The sequence below is a fragment of the Vigna unguiculata genome, chromosome 4 (assembly GCF_004118075.2).
Source record: "Vigna unguiculata cultivar IT97K-499-35 chromosome 4, ASM411807v1, whole genome shotgun sequence".
NCBI lineage: Eukaryota > Viridiplantae > Streptophyta > Magnoliopsida > Fabales > Fabaceae > Vigna > Vigna unguiculata.
The window spans coordinates 8,180,802-8,201,237 of record NC_040282.1 but is presented as its reverse complement, the minus strand read 5'-3'; the positions used below and the strand labels follow the sequence as shown (position 1 = coordinate 8,201,237).

Sequence of the window (20,436 nt, the reverse complement as noted above, 5' to 3'; positions counted from 1 at the left end):
AAAAAAAAAAAAACAGGTGAATTGGAGCATATTGGCCTAAAATCCTTTAATGGTGAAGAAGAGCGCAGAGCAATGAGTGTTCGGTCCAAAAACTTTAGCATATCGGCCTAAAACCCTGTTCCACTATTGGCCTGTCTTGTTTTTCTTTTTTCCTTCATTTTTTAATAAATTATTTTAACATTTATGATTTATATTGCAAATAATAAATATATTACTTATTCAAATGATGTTACATTTTCAATAAATATCTTATATCCGTCATAAATACAAATATTGATATGCTTTATTTAAAAATAATTAATAAAATTTTATTAAAAACTGAAAATAATCATCCATTTTTAATAAGCCTAATATGCACTTACAATGTCTGAAAGAAAGCCCTGCAGAATTCTACGATGCCTAAGTTTAAATTTTATGTTCATGAATTCACACGTATTTTTCCCTGTTGACATTCTTTCTCTTTTTTGTTTTATTTTATATTTTGGAAATTAGTTCCAGAAACGTAATTTCTAAAATACATTCTATACCAACCATAGGAAGAACACAACTGAATTAGTACACAAAGATAAGACATAAAAATTAGAAAAGAAAGGTCCTTCAATTAGTGAACATTGTGAAACTGAAGCAAATGACAATTTGAAAAATAGAGAAAAACGGTAGCCACAGAAAATACAAACAATGTAAATTTATCATCCTTTTACAACATAGAAGTCTTGCCCTATTCTTTCCTATATAGTTATTCCGTAAGTTTTCTTCTCTCTGGTTTTCCTTCATGAGAATTTTCTGGGGACATAGAGGAAATGCCACTGCTGTGACCATGTGAGACCTCAGACAAGTTGAATTTAGATTTAGATTTAGATTTAGAATTAGACTCGTGTCTTTTTTTTTGAAATACTTGATGGCTCAGTATATTCAGACAAAGAGCTTTTCTGTCTGCTACCTTTTGATGAAGCTGCACGTCCACCACTTTGCATAGGAAAGTATCGAGATGAAGTTGTCCCTGTGATTCCAGAAGAATGTCGATGTGCATGTCTTACATTGGTTGAATTGAGGCTCTCAAGTTCTTTAGGATCAGGGTAATGGACGGTTGAAACTCGCATCGAAATCTTTGCTGCAGTAAAGGGAAATAAATAACTTCTCTTAATGCTTGAATTCAAAGGCTACAAAATTAAAAACCTATAAGAATTAAAAGTGCTATTAAACAAAGCGACAAAGAAAAGTTTTTAGAAGGTTAAACAAACACATCGGAACTTTTTAGAAGTGATTTTTAAAAGAAGAAAAGAATGTGGAGCAAATGAACTCTTACTATCACAACTCATTAACTATGACTATATTAGGAAAAAAAAAAAAAGATATGCTTGAGGTACTAACTCAGGGATGTTGCAGCAAGTACATCCAATCCAACACCATTGTAAAGGCTATTTACTCAGACAACTTTTGATGTAGAACCAAGCACCGGCCCATCTTACATGTTCTAATGACTTGAGATTTTACCTCAAATTATAGTAACTAACCATAAAGCCCTCTTGGAGAGCTGTGATAACTCTCAAATAATTCTTACATTAACCAAAGAACAAAGATTAGTCATGGTCCCATCTTACATGTTCTTCTAACTTGAGATTCTACCTCAAATAATAGTAATAACAAAGCTCTTGCTTTTTATGACCCACAACAATTCTCAAACAAAAAACAAAATCTATGGATACTTACCAATTTTTGGTTCTGTAGAGGAAACAAAAACTGTTTCGTCTGGCTCCTGACCGAAAAAGCTTACAAAATCATATGCCTTACCTGCCAACATAAAATGAAAATTAAGGCACTCGCAGAAAGCAATCATATTCATCTACAACACACACACACAAAAAGAAGAAAAACACCAATTTAGAGATCAATTATGCAGAAATTTAAGTTGAAAAAAATAGGTCGTGGCACAGATGATTAATTTTATTTACCTGATGAACCCTTAAAGCGGGCTAGTTTACCATCATTATGAAGTGTGAGAGACAATTTCTTTCCATGTATGTCAGACAAAAAATCCTGGACAACATCATACACACATCAAGCAAGACAGCAATGGCAATAATAATTAACACAACACCAAGCAGGGCTCTTCCACCATCTAACTCCTAGATGGAACGAAACACCGCCAATACACATACCAGCTCATTTGAATAGAACTCAACCTTAAAAAGTTATAAAATTGACCGGTCTCCTATAATAAAGTAAGGGGATAAATGTAAGCAAATGAATAGAGGTAATATACAGAAATGTATTTTTCTACACTCCTTAATGAGAGCTAGCTAGCACAACAAAATTAACATGAAACATACACGGGAACTTTTAATCACCAATCAGAATCTAACACAATTAAAACTCCGCTTACGCTTAGTGGATAGGCTTGATAAAAAAAAAACAAAAAAACCTAATTGTTTGAAAACTGAAGTCAATTCACTCACTTCTATTTTTTAAATTTGCTTGAAACTACACTTGATTTTCCACTTTGTGATGAACAACAATATCAATCCTTAGTGATTTTTCTTTTTCATTTAGTTGGTATTAGCAGTTCAGATTCAGTTCAAAACAAATAACCAAACAAAGGCATAAAGGAGAAACTTACATTGGAAGAAGGCAACTTAAGAAACAAAAGTTCAGTTGAGTCAGTCAAGTTGATCAGAGCATCATTGCTGTCTTCCACGTATTCTGCAGAAGGCTTGTAACCTTCTGCACCCTCCAAATCCGCCATTGAAATCTGCAGAGCCTAAAATAAACACAGAAGAATACCGAAATTAATACAAAAGAAAAAAAACAATTATTGTACAAAAACAATTAATATATGAAATACACACCTCACCCTTCCTTGCTTCCTTCTTCACCTTTCTCTTCTTGCGCTTGTGTCTTTCTCCGAGCCGCTGAATCAGAATCTCTTTAGGTTCGTTCTGTTGCGTTGGTGTTCTTCGGTGCCACTTACGAAAAACCCTAGACTTTAAAATTTACCAATCATATAGTTTTCTTCAGGGATTCAATGTTATAATTTGTAAAGTGAAATTTATTTTTCCTTCCACAAATTTCAGTTGTTAATTAATTATTTATAAGATATTCCGTATCAAAATATATTAATTGACAAGTGTAATTATCTTTTAAATATCTTTTTCTTTTCTGAGTTTCGAGACTTATCTAAAGACTTAATTTATTCTAAAACTTTTAAGTACGAAAGTAAATATACTTTTTACAATACCATTTAACTACACATCAGTGACAAATCTGGACAGAATTCAAAGGTGCAGTACAATCCATTCTGTCAACAGATTGAAAGAAAGATATCTCTAAATGTTTAAACATGTTATGGATGTCTAATGTTTTGGAGTTTTAAATCAATCAAAAAGAAATGCGCTTAATATTAACAATTCATACTTTTCATTCCTTTTGAGCAGTCATCATCCACGGAGGAAATAGTATAAACTTCCTTCAGATTGTTGTACCATTCTCCTTTATCCTGGGAATTTCTATCCTCCTTTTTTCTTTTTTTCTTATCTTTCTTTGACCTACCTACATCATAAAAATTGTCATGAGGGAAACCAATGCATAAATTCAAATATTACATTCCAAAATGACAAAACGAATTAAACTAGAAAATGTGTTTTCTTACAGGGTTTGGTAACTGCTCCAGTATCCAAATCTCTATGACCACCAAAGTCTTGTATCTCCTCAGCACTAGAATGACAATTATCTACTACTTCATCTGTAACCATTTAACCAAATATGTTGAACATGATCAGGATGACATAGTTAAAGTATTTTTTTATAAAAAGATGTCTATACCAAATGCCAGAACAGGGAGAAATAATGCCACCAAATGAAAATTAACACAATATATAGTACTACAATAGTATGAGCAATTGTTCTACAACAATTGAAAATAAAATATATTCTAGTTTAAACTCTGACACTAGCCTACACTCCATATAACTTCTAACTCACCGCTTTGCTCTTCCAAATCAACTTCTTCACCCTTCGGTTTTCGTTTCCTAACTAGACTTTTGTCCTTGTTCTTCCTTTTTTTGTTGACAGAAGCCTTCTCCTTCTTTGTGTCACTAACATGTATTTCATTATCCACTGAAACAAACACTTTACATCAGACACAGCCAAACAAAAGGGTGATGATTATGAAAACAAAGCACTGTTACCTTCAACGTCCTCCACAGTAGCTTGTATCTCTACTTCATCATTTTGTTCCCTGTTCCTTTTCTTCTTCTTTTCCCCAGTATGCAGATCTCTTTTAGCCTTCTTTACCTTCATTGTACCAAATACTCAACCTGTGAGTGAACAAAAAATATTATGGTTAATCCGCAAACTACGAATCAAGTATACACAATGCATAAGAAGCATTCACAAGGACGAACCTGGAAGGACCAACTAAACAATGACAGAGCCTACAGATGCAAAGGAGGACGAAGCTCTGCAAGAAGAAAACGAAAACTGATTTAACAAATTAACTCAAAAGCAGAACAAATTGCTAGAATCTCAAAACCACATCTCAACGCATGAAGTAAATGCAGATCTAGGAATTGTGCCATGCAACAGCGCTATAGTCGCTGCTTAAATCAAAGCCTACAAATAACTTGTGCTCATTTATCCCAGTATCTCAACACACTCAAAATTAAACGTAGCATCACATTTTCTTTCTCCATAACATCCAAAAACAGTTCAATCTCGTTAGACAGTTAAAACCACTGAATTGGGTGGATTGACAAATAGAATACCCTAAACGCATATCCGCACGCATCATCAACAGACCCAACAAAAAAAAAAATTAAGCTAAAAATAAAACAAAACCCCGATTCTCTGTTTCTTGATGAGAATAAAAGAACAAATACCATAAAATGTACACAAGCCTCAACACAACATTTCTCTTGAACACAATAGCCGACTCATTCATTTAAAATCACAATGACAATGCATGGCGAAGAGAACCCCAAAGACAACGAGGATTAAGAGCACAAGAATAGGTCTTGATTAAAACAATGATATTAATTCAAATAACAAGAATAGGGATTGAGCATAAACAATAGACAACGGTGAGTAAAACCAAAACAAAGAGACTCTAATCGTTTATAGAGTAGCATTACATTCAATTCAAATAGTGAATAGATAGAGAGAAAGAACCTTGACAAAAGGGGGAATTGCACGAGCTCGTGCCACTGCCACGGCGGCGGAAGAGTAAAACTGCTTTGTGAAGTGAATGGAGAGAAACCGAATGAGAAATGGGTCCTCACACACACACACGTGTGAGTATTTTTTTTCTTCTTTTTACTTAAATTTAAAATTTTAGTGAGAATTTAAATTAGTTTCTTTATCAAATTTTAGTCTGGCCATCTTATAAATGTATGAATCTAATTTTTTTATTTATAAATTATTAAATTTATTTAATATATCAAATATATTTTTCAATTAATATTAAAAATGAAAATGGTCGAAGTATAAATATATCATGACGTTTAAAACGTGACATAAATATAATAAATTTTGATTAAAAAATTAAGTTAAGCAACAGAAAACCTATTTAACCAAGTTGCACTTCTAAATCCTTCATATTTGTTTTTATAGGGTTCATCGTATATCTAATATAATAATAGATATGTTGAGAAATCTAATATTGTAAAGAAAAAGGAAAAAAGAAAGTGGAGATTATGATATGGAGAATTCCAATATTTTTTGTTTATGAAGATAGTTCGTTGCCATTTCAAGATTTGGCTTTAGACCAAAGATAAATAATGTCTAAAAAAAATTATTTACAATAAAGTGAAATATAAGAAAATAAAAACAAAGTAGATTACATGAATAGAAATTTAATTCAAATTAAAATATGTTTTTTTCTTTTTTATTTTAAATATTTACCCTAGAAGTCAATGGTGAATTGATGATACAAGTATATGAGTTTTTTATTTACATAATAGTTATAGAAGATACACCATTATTAATTAATATATATTATTTCAAATAATTCTTTTATACTTAAGAAGAGAAACCCTAACCTGCCTTAATCCAGAAACTCAAAGGAGAAAGTGGGAAGGCAAAATCTGAGAAAGACACCAATAAATAAACAAATGCAATACCTACGAACAAACAAACAAATCCGCTGTCGTTTTTATCTTCTAGTGTTCAACCGAGCTTGCTGAACTGAGAAACGATTCTACGAGTTAACTAAGAAAGAGGAAAAGCAAAAAACCATAACATTGGTCTTTCAAACTGTAATGCTTTGCAGGCCTCGAAATGCCGCTGTTTTCGCTGTTCATGTTTTCAAAGCTTCTTCAAGATTTCTTCATTCCTCTTCTCCCCAAACTCACCCCAATTTCCCAATCCCACGCAGCAATTCACCCCCTTCTCATGTCGTTAACCCTTCCTCTCTTCTCTCTGATCTTGTCTCTTGCGCCCACAGCGACATGGCTGGCGTTTTTGCTCTCCACAAGCGAGAATTAACCTCCAACCTCGTTTTTGGCGCTTTGAGGGGCTACAAGCAACTGGGTAGGGCCAAAACCTTGAAATTTTTCTCCTTGGCCGGGTCCCACATGGGGTTTCACTTTGATGATTCAGTGGTTGAGTACATGGCCGATTTCTTGGGGAGAAGAAAGCTCTTTGACGACATCAAATGCTTGCTGACCACAGTGGCGTTTCACAAGGGTGGAGTGTCGCATAAGGCATTGGCCATTTGCATCAGGTTTTTGGGGAGACAAGGAAGAATCAAGGAAGCACTGTCACTGTTTGAGGATATGGAGACTGTGTTCAAGTGTAAGCCTGATAACCTTGTGTGCAACAACATGCTTTATGTTCTCTGCAAGAGGGAATCATCTCTGGAGATGATTCAGCTTGCACATTCAATCTTTCACAAGATTGAAACCCCTGATACTTACTCCTGCAGTAACATGATTGTTGGGTTTTGTAAGTTTGGTAGAGTAGAGTCAGCCCTTGAGATTTTCAATCAAATGGAGAAGATTGGAGTGCTCCCTACTCGATCTGCTGTTAATATGCTTATTGGGGAGCTGTGTTTGACGAGTGCAAAAGAAGGATCTGTTGAGAAGGTGAGAGTGAAGAACACTCGGAGACCATATACTATATTAGTTCCTAACGTGGGAGGAAACAGTGATGCAATGCAGCCTGCAGTTCAAGTGTTTTGGGCAGCTTCTAAGGCTGGATTATTGCCTAGTTCTTTTGTTGTGGTTAAGGTTATGTGTGAGCTTTGTCGTTTGGGTAACACAGAAGAAGCTGGTAGAGTTTTGAGGATTGTTGAGGAAAGAAAACTGAGGTGTGTTCATGAGGGTTACTCTGTTGTTATAAAGGCATTGTGTGAATGTCACAAAGTGAAGGAAGCTAGTGATTTGTTTGGGAGGATGTTGAGCCTTGGCTTAAAGCCAAAGTTGGTTGTTTATAACTCTGTTATACTTATGCTGTGTAAATTGGGAAAGTTAAAGGATGCTACCAGGGTTTTTGAAATCATGAACAAGAACAGGTGTCTTCCTGATGATTTAACCTACACTGCTCTGATCCATGGTCATGGTGAGGGTAAGAACCGGAAAGTTGCTTATGATTTGCTGATTGAAATGTTGGGTTTGGGATTGCTTCCAAATTTTGACACATACAATTTAGTAGAGAGTCTTTTGAGAGAACATGGTAGGTTGGATCTGTGTGTTAAATTGGATAGAAAATTGGAGAACCAGAAGTTGCAGAAGTTGTGCAGAGGAGGTGAACTAGATGCTGCTTATGAGAAAGTGAAATCAATGCTGGAAAAGGGTATTCCTTTATCAGTTTATGCTAGAGACATTTTTGAACAGGTGTTTCAGAAGTGTGGCAAGCTAAAAATAGCACGTCAGTTACTGGAGAATACTAAAAGATTTCAGAAGGCTGAGGAGATTGACAAAACATGAATATTTAGAGCAACAAAATTCAAATCTGTTACTGTTGGAAGTTGGAAGAATTTAGGTTTTATAATGATACTTATATTTTACCATAACTTTTTCCCTCAATCTTAGTTTCAGTTTGTATTGTATCTTCTAAAAGTCTTGCATTGCCTAGCAAAATCTTCCAAGTTTATCACTGTAAATTGAATAAAAGAAAAGAAAGGGTTTTTGATCTTCAATTTTTTCACTTATAGACCAATCCTCAATATCAAGGCATATTGTATCACTAAGGAGAGATTCATCATCATTCAACAGATAAATAAAGCAACACAATACTTTTAAAACTATTTAGATTAAAACTAAATGAATGAGTTATTTTGATCCATTAACTTTAATTTATCCATGATCAAAAAAAAAAAAACAGGTGAATTGAGTGTTCGGTTCAAAAACTTGAGCATATTGGCCTAAAACCCTGTTCCACTATTGGCCTGTCTTGTTTTTTCTTTTTTCCTTCATTTTTTAATAAATTATTTTAACATGTATGATTTATATTGCAAATAATAAATATATTACATTTTCAATAAACATCTTTTTACCCGTCATAAATACAAATATTGATATGCTTTATTTAGAAATAATTAATTAAATTTTATTAAAAACTGAAAATAATCATTCATTTTTTATAAGCCTAATATGCACTTACCACGTCTGAAAGAAAGCCCTGCAGAATTCTACTATGCCTAAGTTTAAATTTTAGGTTCATGAATTCACGTATTTTTCCCTGTTGACATTCTTTCTCTTTTTTGTTTTATTTTATATTTTGGAAATTAGTTCCAGAAACGTAATTTCCAAAATACATTCTATATCAACCTTCATTGTGCCTGAAACTAATTTTACATACTTAGTTATTTTTGAATTCTATTTTACAATATTACCTTTACATTATTCTTTAACCCCTTCACATGTATTTTCTCTCCTGTTTCTTCCTATGTAAAAAACAATACAATTTTATCAAAATTTCATTCTCAGTCCAGTTTTGACAACAAAGGCCCTAACAATGTGATGCCAGCAGGGTTTCAAAAACACTATTAGGACCAAAACAATCCAACCATAGGAAGAACACAACTGAATTAGTACACAAAGATAAGACATAAAAATTAGAAAAGAAAGGTCCTTCAATTAATGAACATTGTGAAACTGAAGCAAATGACAATTTGAAAAATAGAGGAAAATGGTAGCCACAGAAAATACAACGTAAATTCATCATCCTTTTACAACATAGAACTCTTGCCCTATTCTTTCCTATATAGTTATTCCGTAAGTTTTCTTCTCTTTGGTTTTCCTTCATGAGAATATTCTGGGGACATAGAGGAAATGCCACTGCTGTGACCATGTGAGACCTCAGACAAGTTGAATTTAGATTTAGATTTAGATTTAGAATTAGACTCGTGTCTTTTTTTGAAATACTTGATGGCTCAGTATATTCAGACAAAGAGCTTTTCTGTCTGTTACCTTTTGATGAAGCTGCACGTCCACCACTTTGCATAGGAAAGTATCGAGATGAAGTTGTCCCTGTGATTCCAGAAGAATGTCGATGTGCATGTCTTACGTTGGTTGAATTGAGGTTCTCAAGTTCTTTAGGATCAGGGTAATGGACGGTTGAAACTCGCATCGAAATCTTTGCTGCAGTAAAGCGAAATAAATAACTTCTCTTAATGCTTGAATTCAAAGGCTACAAAATAAACCCATCTTACATGTTCTAATGACTTGAGATTTTACCTCAGATTATAGTAACTAACAATAAAGCTCTCTTGGAGAGCTGTGATAACTCTCAAATAATTCTTACATTGAAATAACCAAAGAACAAAGATTAGTCATGGTCCCATCTTACATGTTCTTGTAACTTGAGATTCTCCCTCAAATAATAGTAACAACAAAGCTCTTGCTTTTGTGAGCCACAACAATTCTCAAACAAAAAACAAAATCTATGGATACTTACCAATTTTTGGTTCTGTAGAGGAAACAAAAACTGTTTCGTCTGGCTCCTGACCGAAAAAGCTTACAAAATCATATGCCTTACCTGCCAACATAAAATTAAAATTAAGGCACTCGCAGAAAGCAATCATATTCATCTACAACACACACACACAAAAAGAAGAAAAGCACCAATTTAGAGATCAATTATGCAGAAATTTAAGTTGAAAAAAATAGGTCGTGGCACAGATGATTAATTTTATTTACCTGATGAACCCTTAAAGCGGGCTAGTTTACCATCATTATGAAGTGTGAGAGACAATTTCTTTCCATGTATGTCAGACAAAAAATCCTGGACAACATCATACACACATCAAGCAAGACAGCAATGGCAATAATAATTAACACAACACCAAGCAGGGCTCTTCCACCATCTAACTCCTAGATGGAACGAAACACCGCCAATACACATACCAGCTCATTTGAATAGAACTCAACCTTAAAAAGTTATAAAATTGACCGGTCTCCTATAATAAAGTAAGGGGATAAATGTAAGCAAATGAATAGAGGTAATATACAGAAATGTATTTTTCTACACTCCTTAATGAGAGCTAGCTAGCACAACAAAATTAACATGAAACATACACGGGAACTTTTAATCACCAATCAGAATCTAACACAATTAAAACTCCGCTTACGCTTAGTGGATAGGCTTGATAAAAAAAAAACAAAAAAACCTAATTGTTTGAAAACTGAAGTCAATTCACTCACTTCTATTTTTTAAATTTGCTTGAAACTACACTTGATTTTCCACTTTGTGATGAACAACAATATCAATCCTTAGTGATTTTTCTTTTTCATTTAGTTGGTATTAGCAGTTCAGATTCAGTTCAAAACAAATAACCAAACAAAGGCATAAAGGAGAAACTTACATTGGAAGAAGGCAACTTAAGAAACAAAAGTTCAGTTGAGTCAGTCAAGTTGATCAGAGCATCATTGCTGTCTTCCACGTATTCTGCAGAAGGCTTGTAACCTTCTGCACCCTCCAAATCCGCCATTGAAATCTGCAGAGCCTAAAATAAACACAGAAGAATACCGAAATTAATACAAAAGAAAAAAAACAATTATTGTACAAAAACAATTAATATATGAAATACACACCTCACCCTTCCTTGCTTCCTTCTTCACCTTTCTCTTCTTGCGCTTGTGTCTTTCTCCGAGCCGCTGAATCAGAATCTCTTTAGGTTCGTTCTGTTGCGTTGGTGTTCTTCGGTGCCACTTACGAAAAACCCTAGACTTTAAAATTTACCAATCATATAGTTTTCTTCAGGGATTCAATGTTATAATTTGTAAAGTGAAATTTATTTTTCCTTCCACAAATTTCAGTTGTTAATTAATTATTTATAAGATATTCCGTATCAAAATATATTAATTGACAAGAAATGTGTAATTATATTCAAAAGGATAAATTAAAAAAATATATATAGACATAAGATAGAGAATCCTCCTTATGTATAATTATATAAATATTTGTAAGTGTTTGTAACATAGGAAAAATATAATGTTATTGAAAACAAATCACAAAAATAAACAAGAGTAAAAAAATAAATGAAAAAATAATATATGTTTGAATTATACATAAAAAAATATATGTTTGAATAAAAAAACAAAATTTCATGGACTTTAACTTTTTCTAGATTAGAAATCCATGAAAAATACAATAAAGAAAAGTAATTTTGGAAACTGTAAAAAGAAATAGGACGAAACTTCAGAAATTTATATCAAGATAAAAAAATTGATAAAATAGTACACATGAAAATACACCATAACAAGAAGTTTATAATACATTTTCAATGAAAGAAATAAAAAAAAAAAGTGTAATTGAATCACACACATACAAACAATAATGTTAAAAAAAATCAAATTATTTAAAACTTGAGACATTTTTAGAGAGCAAATATAGTATAAAACACACACACATATTAATTATCAGTCAATACAATTTAACGAATAATTAATGAAAATAATTAAATTAAAAAAGGTAATTATAGTGAATAGTATTTTGCATATTCATGAAAAAAACTTCCTTTTCTCAAAAAGTATTGCACCTTTTGTAATTTTTTTTTTTAAAATTGCCCAAACTTTTTATTGATAGATTATAGATGTACTTTAAAAAAAATCATATCCATAATGCATCTTCATAGTGATTATAATCTGTTTTGATACACACATGCATACATATATTTAAAAAACACATTATAATTAGTTATATAATTATGTCATGCTTCTTCACACGTTCCATCCTAATATTTTAAAAAAATTGATAAAAAATTAAATAAAATTAGATTAAAATAAAACACCACATACTAATTAGATCATATTCATTAACAAAGAAAGAAGTCTAATTTTTATATAATTTTTTAAAAACATATTTTAATTTTAGTACTAATCAAACATTGAAGTTATTATTTCTTTAAAAACCTAAAGAATAACTTAAATTTTAATATTCGAAACTAATTTTTATATAAAAATATAATTATAGTAATAATAAATTTAAATATTAAGAATTCAAGTTCAAACTCTAAGATCACACAATAAAAAATGCGTTCAGATGTCCATCATTATCTCTAACAAATTTTTCTCTCACAACAGAAATATTTATTTTGTAAAGAATTAGTTAGAACAAAGTTGAAAAATAATTTGTTTAATAGTCGTAAACAAAAATCTTTTTTAAGTAGAATTATTGTTTTATTATATATATATATATATATATATATATATATATATATATTTTAAATGGTTAATCGAGTACCGGTTTGGTTGATAGCAAATTTTGGGTCACAATCGATGGCCGGAAATGATGTGCAAAAAATGAGACCAGACATCTTTTATTTATTTTATTTGTGGAAAAATAAAAGTAGGAATTGCAAAAAATAAAAATAAAAAAGGGAAAATATGAAGGTGGTTCATTACACACTTTCTCGACTAATCCCTAGCTATTGACACTCTCTATCTCCACTCGCACACTCTGCCGCCTTCTTCTTGCCTGCGATTTTCTCTGCTCCGGCGCCGGAATCCACCGACGATCACTTCGACCGTAGCCTCTGTTTCGTTATCATTCTCCATCTCTCCTTCCCTCTTCCTTCATCTTCTTCATTTTCTTGTCCACCGCACCGCGTGATCTATTATTGGTTGCTGTCTGCATTTTGGTACCGAATCAGAAAATAGGTTTTCATTGTTATTTTCTCAATTCATTCATCTGCCATTTGAATCCCACATTCAGGGTTGTTGAATCCTTTAACTCTCCATATTACAATGGAGCTTTATCAGCGAATCGAAACTCACGATTTGCTCTTTTTTTTTCATTTTTCCTTTCAATATTTACACTCTCACGTTTTCCCTGAGGTATATGCAACTCTTCGCAATCCATTTTTACTCGCACTTGCTTGCTGAACTTGATCTCTTCTTTTTGCACACAATGGTCGTTTAGTCGAGACCACTCTATAATGCCAGAGAGAAAAAACCAATCCATTTTTATGGTGGATGAAATGCGCATATAGATGTAGGCCCATAGTTTGCTATAGGTTGAACCAAGGTTATTAGAGTCGAGAGTCTATGTAGATTCGTGAGAGCTTCGTAGACCTGACTTGTAGACTCGTACGAATCTACTATACCCCTACTTCATATAAAAAATTATATATAGTATCATACCAATTCATAATTTAATCACCACAATTAATGCAAATAGTAAACAATAGTTCAATAATTACAAAATAACTTAGTTCAAGAAACATGATTATTATATAAATTCAAATTTCAGCAAACACATAAGTTAATATGAATAAAAAAAAACATAAATAACTTCAACTTTTTGACTCCAATCATCTACTTATATCATCTCCAACATCATCTTCTTCATTAGGATCACAAGAATTTGAATGTCAGTCTCACTTCCGAACATTATAAACCAATCTCAATCAATTAAAAATCAAATAATTTAAATTTTAGAAAACCAAAAATAAATTAAATATAAAACAAAACTACATCTATATTATATATATGTAACAGAACAACAACGAAAGCCAAAGAAAAAAAATGAAATGAAAAAACAAAGAAAGATATATAATTTATATAATATATATATACATATATATATATAATGATTAGTAAAAGTAAAAAAAATGAAATAAAAAAACAAAGAAATATATATTATATACGTATGTCATTACTTCAAAAGAGGGAAAAGAGAAAGAGGGATCAACGACGCCACTGAACCAGCGTCCCGACGGAGCTGCCACGCGAGGCGATCAGAGTTGTTGTGCGAGACGATCGGAGCTGCGACGTGAATGACCGAAGCTGAGATTTCGAAATAGGTCAATGTTTTCAAGTTCTATCTTCTCTTCTTCTTCGATTAGGGTTTTCGAGTTGGGCTTCAATCTCTGTTTTCGCTTGGATTTTCGATTTGGAGCATTGGGGTTTTGGTTTGGGCTTAAAATCCGAAAGCCAACAACATGTTTTTGTGTCATTTCGTCTGGTTCTTCGAATTCGGTGACTCGCTCTCGAACTCGCGAGTCTGGTACGAGTCCACGAGTTTACTCCGAGTTCACTACGAGTTTGAAAAAAAATGAGTTTATATACGAGTTAACCCGTGAACACTGTCATGACTCGCAGACTTGTACGGGTGTACGAGTCAACTCGCGAGTTTGATAACCATGGGTACGTGCATCGAACTCTATTTCAGTTCCGAAGAATGTGTTTATATTAAAGAAAGTTGTTGTTCTCCCAATTGCATTCAATTTGAATTTGTCCTTTGTGGGTTGCATCCTTAGGTTCGAAAATCCCTTATTTTAAAAACCCTAGCTCGAGGTCCAATCGCCTCTGCACCCGGTGAGAATTTCTAATGCGTTTATGCAAATGTCGTAAAGTGTTTAGTTTCAGCCTTGTCATTGATTTATGTCTTTTGCTTCTGAGTTGAATATGCTAAAGAATTTGATTATGTTGTTTATGTCTAAAAAGTCATCTTTTTTTTTCCTTTCTGTGAGTTACGGTGTTGCCTTTCTTTGCCTTAACAAATAGCATTATTTTTCCATTTTGATTCAACTGAATGATTGTTGTTTTTATAATATTTTACTAAGTTTCTCTAGATAATGTATTAAGGAAAATGGCTCGAACAACAACAAGCAGTGTTCCATCTCCTTTCGAGTCAATGATGAAGGGAGTTGCTAGGAGCTCAAGACCTTTGGTTTAGGAGGTTTGCAACACCTGTGGCAACCATAACACTTATGAGCCGACATGGATGATGTTTCCAGGAACAGATCTGTTTGCCAGAATACCATTTCATGCAGCTCATACTATATTGGAAACAGGTTTTTGGCCACCCTATTTTCTAACCATTTGAAAAATACTAAAAGAAAGTCAGAAAATTTCCCTAGATGTTCACCCACGTTGGTTATCTTCAGTCATTGTAATTGCAATTGTTGCAACAATGAAAAGAATGTAATTTTACCTAAATGTGGCTTTTGTCTACTGCGTTGTTGCGGTTTCAGAATGCTAATGCCACTTAAAAGAATTATTCTTTGTGTAGAACTATATCTGAATTGTTGACATGGGACTTTATGATTATTTTTTATATTAATTTATGTTTAATTGTGTAATACATAATCTTTACTTATATAAGCAAATGACATGACACCAACATTACAATTTATAGGTTGTGTTGAGACTGACTATCTCCATTCATGTTCTTTTATTGATCGTTACTATTATAATTGTCCAAACTTTGAACTATAGCTATAAGTGAAGTCCTTTTATCGAAAAACTTATTTCCAATAAAAATTGCTTGCTATACTTTTTTACTGACCATGTAATTATTTACAGATCAAGCGAAGCTTGACTTTGAGTCAAAGAAACTACAGAGCATTATGAAGGAAAAAGCTTACCTTCTATCAGAGTCAGGTGTTCTTGTAGACAAGATAAGCCCTGGATTGCTCAAATCGCTTGTAACCTTAAATGACAAGTGAAAGTAAGATGCCTTGACCTGCTATATAGTGAGAAAAAGCTTGTCATTGCATTGTCAACTGGGTGGAAAATGTTAGTGTTTTCTGGGAGAATCTTGAAGCATTTAGGTTTTCAGTTATCTAGTCTGTTACTGCAAGTGTGTACATTTTTTTCCCCAAGTTTATATACTATTAGTACTACACTCAATCCTAGAAATGGAACTGTTGTTGCTTGTCTGCATTAACTTATTTTGATGAAACAATAACTTATTTTAACAAACTCTCTTGAGATAGTTTTTTTTTTACGCTTTAAAAAATAAGCTATATCAAACATGGACCTGATTCTTAAATTGTTATGTAGACCTTGCATTTTCTCTAGCCAGATGTGGGGTCTTTATCATCTAATGGCATTAAACCAACCTCTTCTCCAACCTTGTAACCAAGTCATGAATGAATTTAGAACCAATGAAGAAGAATGATGTTTGTGCTCAGTTTAATATCATGTAATTATTACCTGTTGTGCAAAAATTATGAGTTGTGGTAGCCTGGGGTGGGGATTAAACAGGAATTGGATCAGATAGATTTGGGTTAGTTTATCATAATATGGAAAATTAAAAGTTTGATTTTTTGTTTGTTAGTTTATATTTAGTTTCTAATGGTGCTTCAAATAAGATTGTCACTGAAGTTGGATATTTGTGGGAAAAGTGTTAAATTGAGCTTGAACCATTGACTTTGGTCAAGTTAGAGAATCTAGCATTCGACAACCATGTGGTTTCCACGTTCGCATTTTGTTGTGGTCCCCATTGGAGGAAGATCTTTATATTGAGTGGAATGATTGCATTAGAAAATGAACACATGTTTCACCAAGAAAGATTTTGTTGGACAGTCTGGAAAGGATTGCAATATGAACAAAGGGATTGTGATCTTACAAAGTGTTTCCAGAAAAGATATGAGAAATTAAAGTGTTGGGATAATTCCAACACTTCATGGAAGGTGTTGTCACCAATCAAACAATTGAAGTTTTAGCATGCTACTCACTTTTCCTATTACTTATTTTCAGGTGAGGTGGTCCAAACCTCTATCTTTAGGGTTAAAGATATGTGGGAACTAAAGTAGTTTGGTCGGAAGAACAAGGCAATAGCTTTAGGAAATGAGTAATGATGTTATGTAACATTTTCCTGTTTCTCTCACTAGTCTTCCTATTACTTTGTTGCATAGGAAAAAAATTAAATGAACAAGAAATGTATTTAATCTCTTAAAGTTTAAAATGTATTTAAGAGGATAATGTAAGATTTAGAATTATTGTGAGATGTAATGTTTGTGGAGCTCAAGTGTTCATGTAGCTATTAAGATTTGTGTTTCAACTTTCTTGAATACTAAAAAAATGTCATTTTAGAAGGGGAGAAAAAATTATACATATAGGTAGATAAAATACATAAATTGAACTACTGTAAAGTTAAACTAAATTTTATAATTAATTTAAAAGAATTGAACTAATTGATAAAATAGTTTAAATACTTTAATATTACTTTAGAATATCTGAATTATGTCAATGTCAATTATCACTGAAACATCTTATTTTAAAATATATTTCAGTTACTTCAAACAATCCGACTAGTACATAACATTAACTTATTAAATCTAAAACTAAATCTTGATTAATTTAACTCAAATTCTTAACTAGATCAAGGAATTGTTTTTCTTAAAAACATTTTTTTTAATAAGTAGAGGGTATTCATGGGGTTGAGTTATTGATGATTTAATCTAACCCAGATCCAGTTCAATCCATTTAAACCAGGTTGAGTTTTATTTTGATTGTGTCAAAACTGATTCAACCTAAACTAATTCACTATCGAATGATGAGTTTAATATAAATGATTCGAAATTTACTTTTATACTTATATTATAGATAACTTAAATAGTGTTTTTTTTCATTAGTTTAGAAAAACTTCTTATTAGTACTTATTGACTTATTTAAATATTTTTATATATTTTTATAAAAAAATTTATTTTTTAATCAAGTTAATACTCCAAAAGTATAATTTTTGACAAAATAAAAAATTTAAAACTTTTCTATCTCAATCCATTATTTATTTATTTGTCTATTTCAATCCATCTTCATATTAAAAAACATGCAATATGGGATGAGAAGACAAACCTCCCATTGCCACCGTTATCGTGGTCGTATAAGGGTTATGCAACTAATTATCAGTTTTCTTTCTACACTCCATTATTATTAAATGCACCAGTTATTATTAGAAAAATATTAAAATATATTTATTCTTCTATGTCATCATTGTTCTCTAATGCAAAGGAAAAAGAAGAGAGGCAAACTCATTCTAAAAAAAAAAATATATTCGTTTCAAAAATTATATTTTAAAAAGTATTGTACGTGTTCCTAAAAATGTCTTAAGAAAAGTTTATTCTAAAAAACTCTTTTGAAGTATTTTTCCTGTGTTCTAGAATTCTAAACAATTTAGTTCGAAGATCCTATTTTAAAAATCATGTTTAGAAATTTCAAAATATTTATTCCGAAATGCTTTTACAATAGATAATCCAAAAAGTCACTTTTATAAAAGATTATTTGGAAATGATAGGAGTGTAATTAGATATTATTTTAAAATTTCTCATCTTTCCGAATTTTTTACTTAATAAATGTTTATTAGTTTTATTCCTCAACTTCAAGTTAATGTATTTAGATCTTGCCATTATTATGTTGTCAAAATCATCTGACTTACCACGTGAATTATAAATATGACATAACAGCCACATTCATTTTTTTTACGTAAATTTTGTTTTTAATTCTTAAAATTTTTAATAAAATTACTTTTAGTTTCTTAACATTTGTTTATTGGTTTTAGTCCTATAATAATATTTTTTTTTTATGAAATCTATTTCCTCAATTTTTGTATTTGACATCGTCTTTAATCTCTCAATTGAAGTTTAATATGACAATGTCTTGTGATTTTAAGGTATTAGAAAGTTTTTGAAATTGTGAAACAGTAAGACTTTTTTTTCATGAAAATGAGCTTAAAAATGAATATATATATATACATATATATATATATATATACATATATATACATATATATATATATATATATATATATATATACATATATATATATATATATAATTTGCGATTCCCTCCAACTCTCAATGTTCAAAATCCATTTAATGTTCATTAAAAAAAATTGGCCTAGTTTAGACAGTATGTAGGTTAAACAGGTTGATTAAAAATTGGTAGACGAAAACATTATTAAAAGACTAAAATTAGTAAAAAAAATTGTAAAAAATTAAGAAAATATTTAGAATTAAAATGAGTCAGCAAAATATAAAAAAGCTAAAAGTAGATTTAATAAAGAATAAGAAAAAAAAATTTGACCCAAAAAAAAAAACTGTTATCACATTAAATTCATAATAAAAAATTAACATAAATATCTCATCTTAATTATAAAAGCTAAGACATTAATGAGTTTAGAAACATAATTTTCTCGTAAATTAAAAAATCTGTTTATTAAGAAGCAGAAAAATATATTTACTATTATGTTAATAATATTTAAATAATATATATATATATATATATTAATTTTGTCTATACTATACTTATTTTTTTATTACATCATATAATTTATAAATTTTATAATATTTGTTATCGGTAAATAAATATTTTTCTAATATTTAAGCATCGAAAAATATATATATATATATACATATATATATATATATATATATATATATATATTTTGTGATGAGTGATGATGCAAAATTGTTAGTATGAGACATTCCGTACACTAGTCATGGTCTCTGTCAGTCTTTCTCTTGAGATAACATTTTTTTTCTCTCTCTTTTCTTTTTCTTTTTTTTTATCTCATCAAATTTGAACTTTGATGCATTCTTTCTCTTATCCACAGCGGAAGCATTTCACTTGCCACTGGGCATATATTGGATGTACTCGCTGCAGTGAAAAACCAAGTGGCTACCCTCTGCCACGTGTCGATAGTCTGAGGAGAGTGAATAGGTCCTGCGACTGGGAATCACTTCATCTCTGAACAAACTATCTATAATTCATGCTACTTTCTGATCTCTTCGTCGGTTTTACATTTTTATCTTTTTATTTCGATTCAAACACTTAGAAAAAAGAAAAAAAGTTATAATTATAACTATACCATATTCTAATATAATTATTTTTATTAACTCTTAATGCATATGTATATATCTAATTTGATATAATTTATATCATGACTCATTTATATATATATATATATATATATATATATATATATATATATATATATATATATATATATATATATATATATATATATATATATATATATATATATATATATATATATATATCATATCCATTTACATGAAAGGTCAATTAAGTGATTAAATGTAGAGATATTTTAAAATATTCTTACAAACTTTTATATTCTCGTATTTACAATAATTATGTTATTCTATTAGCAATTTGATTATTTCGTGATATTTTCTAATGTCGTATATTTGTATAATATATGGTATAAGCATGGTTGGCATATTATTATTATTATTATTATTATTATTAT

The 20,436-nt window shown here is 31.0% G+C and overlaps 2 protein-coding genes, 1 long non-coding RNA gene and 2 pseudogenes across 3 annotated transcripts; 2 read left to right on the top strand and 3 right to left on the bottom strand.

The window, feature by feature from the left end:
• Positions 1 to 620: 620 nt before the first annotated feature.
• Positions 621 to 3,428, bottom strand: LOC114180449 (annotated as a pseudogene).
• On the bottom strand, positions 3,165 to 5,312 carry LOC114181966. The gene is made up of 6 exons (XM_028068680.1): positions 5,164 to 5,312; positions 4,401 to 4,456; positions 4,185 to 4,313; positions 3,979 to 4,113; positions 3,647 to 3,739; positions 3,165 to 3,542 (listed from the first exon to the last, which is right to left on the bottom strand). Exons 3-6 carry the CDS (start codon positions 4,294 to 4,296, stop codon positions 3,466 to 3,468), a joined length of 417 nt encoding a protein of 138 aa, XP_027924481.1. The 5' UTR covers positions 4,297 to 4,313; positions 4,401 to 4,456; positions 5,164 to 5,312; the 3' UTR covers positions 3,165 to 3,465.
• Positions 5,313 to 6,251: 939 nt separating this feature from the next.
• Positions 6,252 to 8,164, top strand: LOC114180448 (pentatricopeptide repeat-containing protein At1g63070, mitochondrial-like). The gene has a single exon (XM_028066765.1). It carries the CDS (start codon positions 6,252 to 6,254, stop codon positions 7,917 to 7,919), a length of 1,668 nt encoding a protein of 555 aa, XP_027922566.1. The 3' UTR covers positions 7,920 to 8,164.
• Positions 8,165 to 9,071: 907 nt separating this feature from the next.
• On the bottom strand, positions 9,072 to 11,171 carry LOC114180447 (annotated as a pseudogene).
• Positions 11,172 to 15,152: 3,981 nt separating this feature from the next.
• On the top strand, positions 15,153 to 16,079 carry LOC114180314. The gene is made up of 2 exons (XR_003603667.1): positions 15,153 to 15,232; positions 15,744 to 16,079. It is a non-coding gene; the product is annotated as an uncharacterized LOC114180314 (long non-coding RNA).
• Positions 16,080 to 20,436: the final 4,357 nt, after the last annotated feature.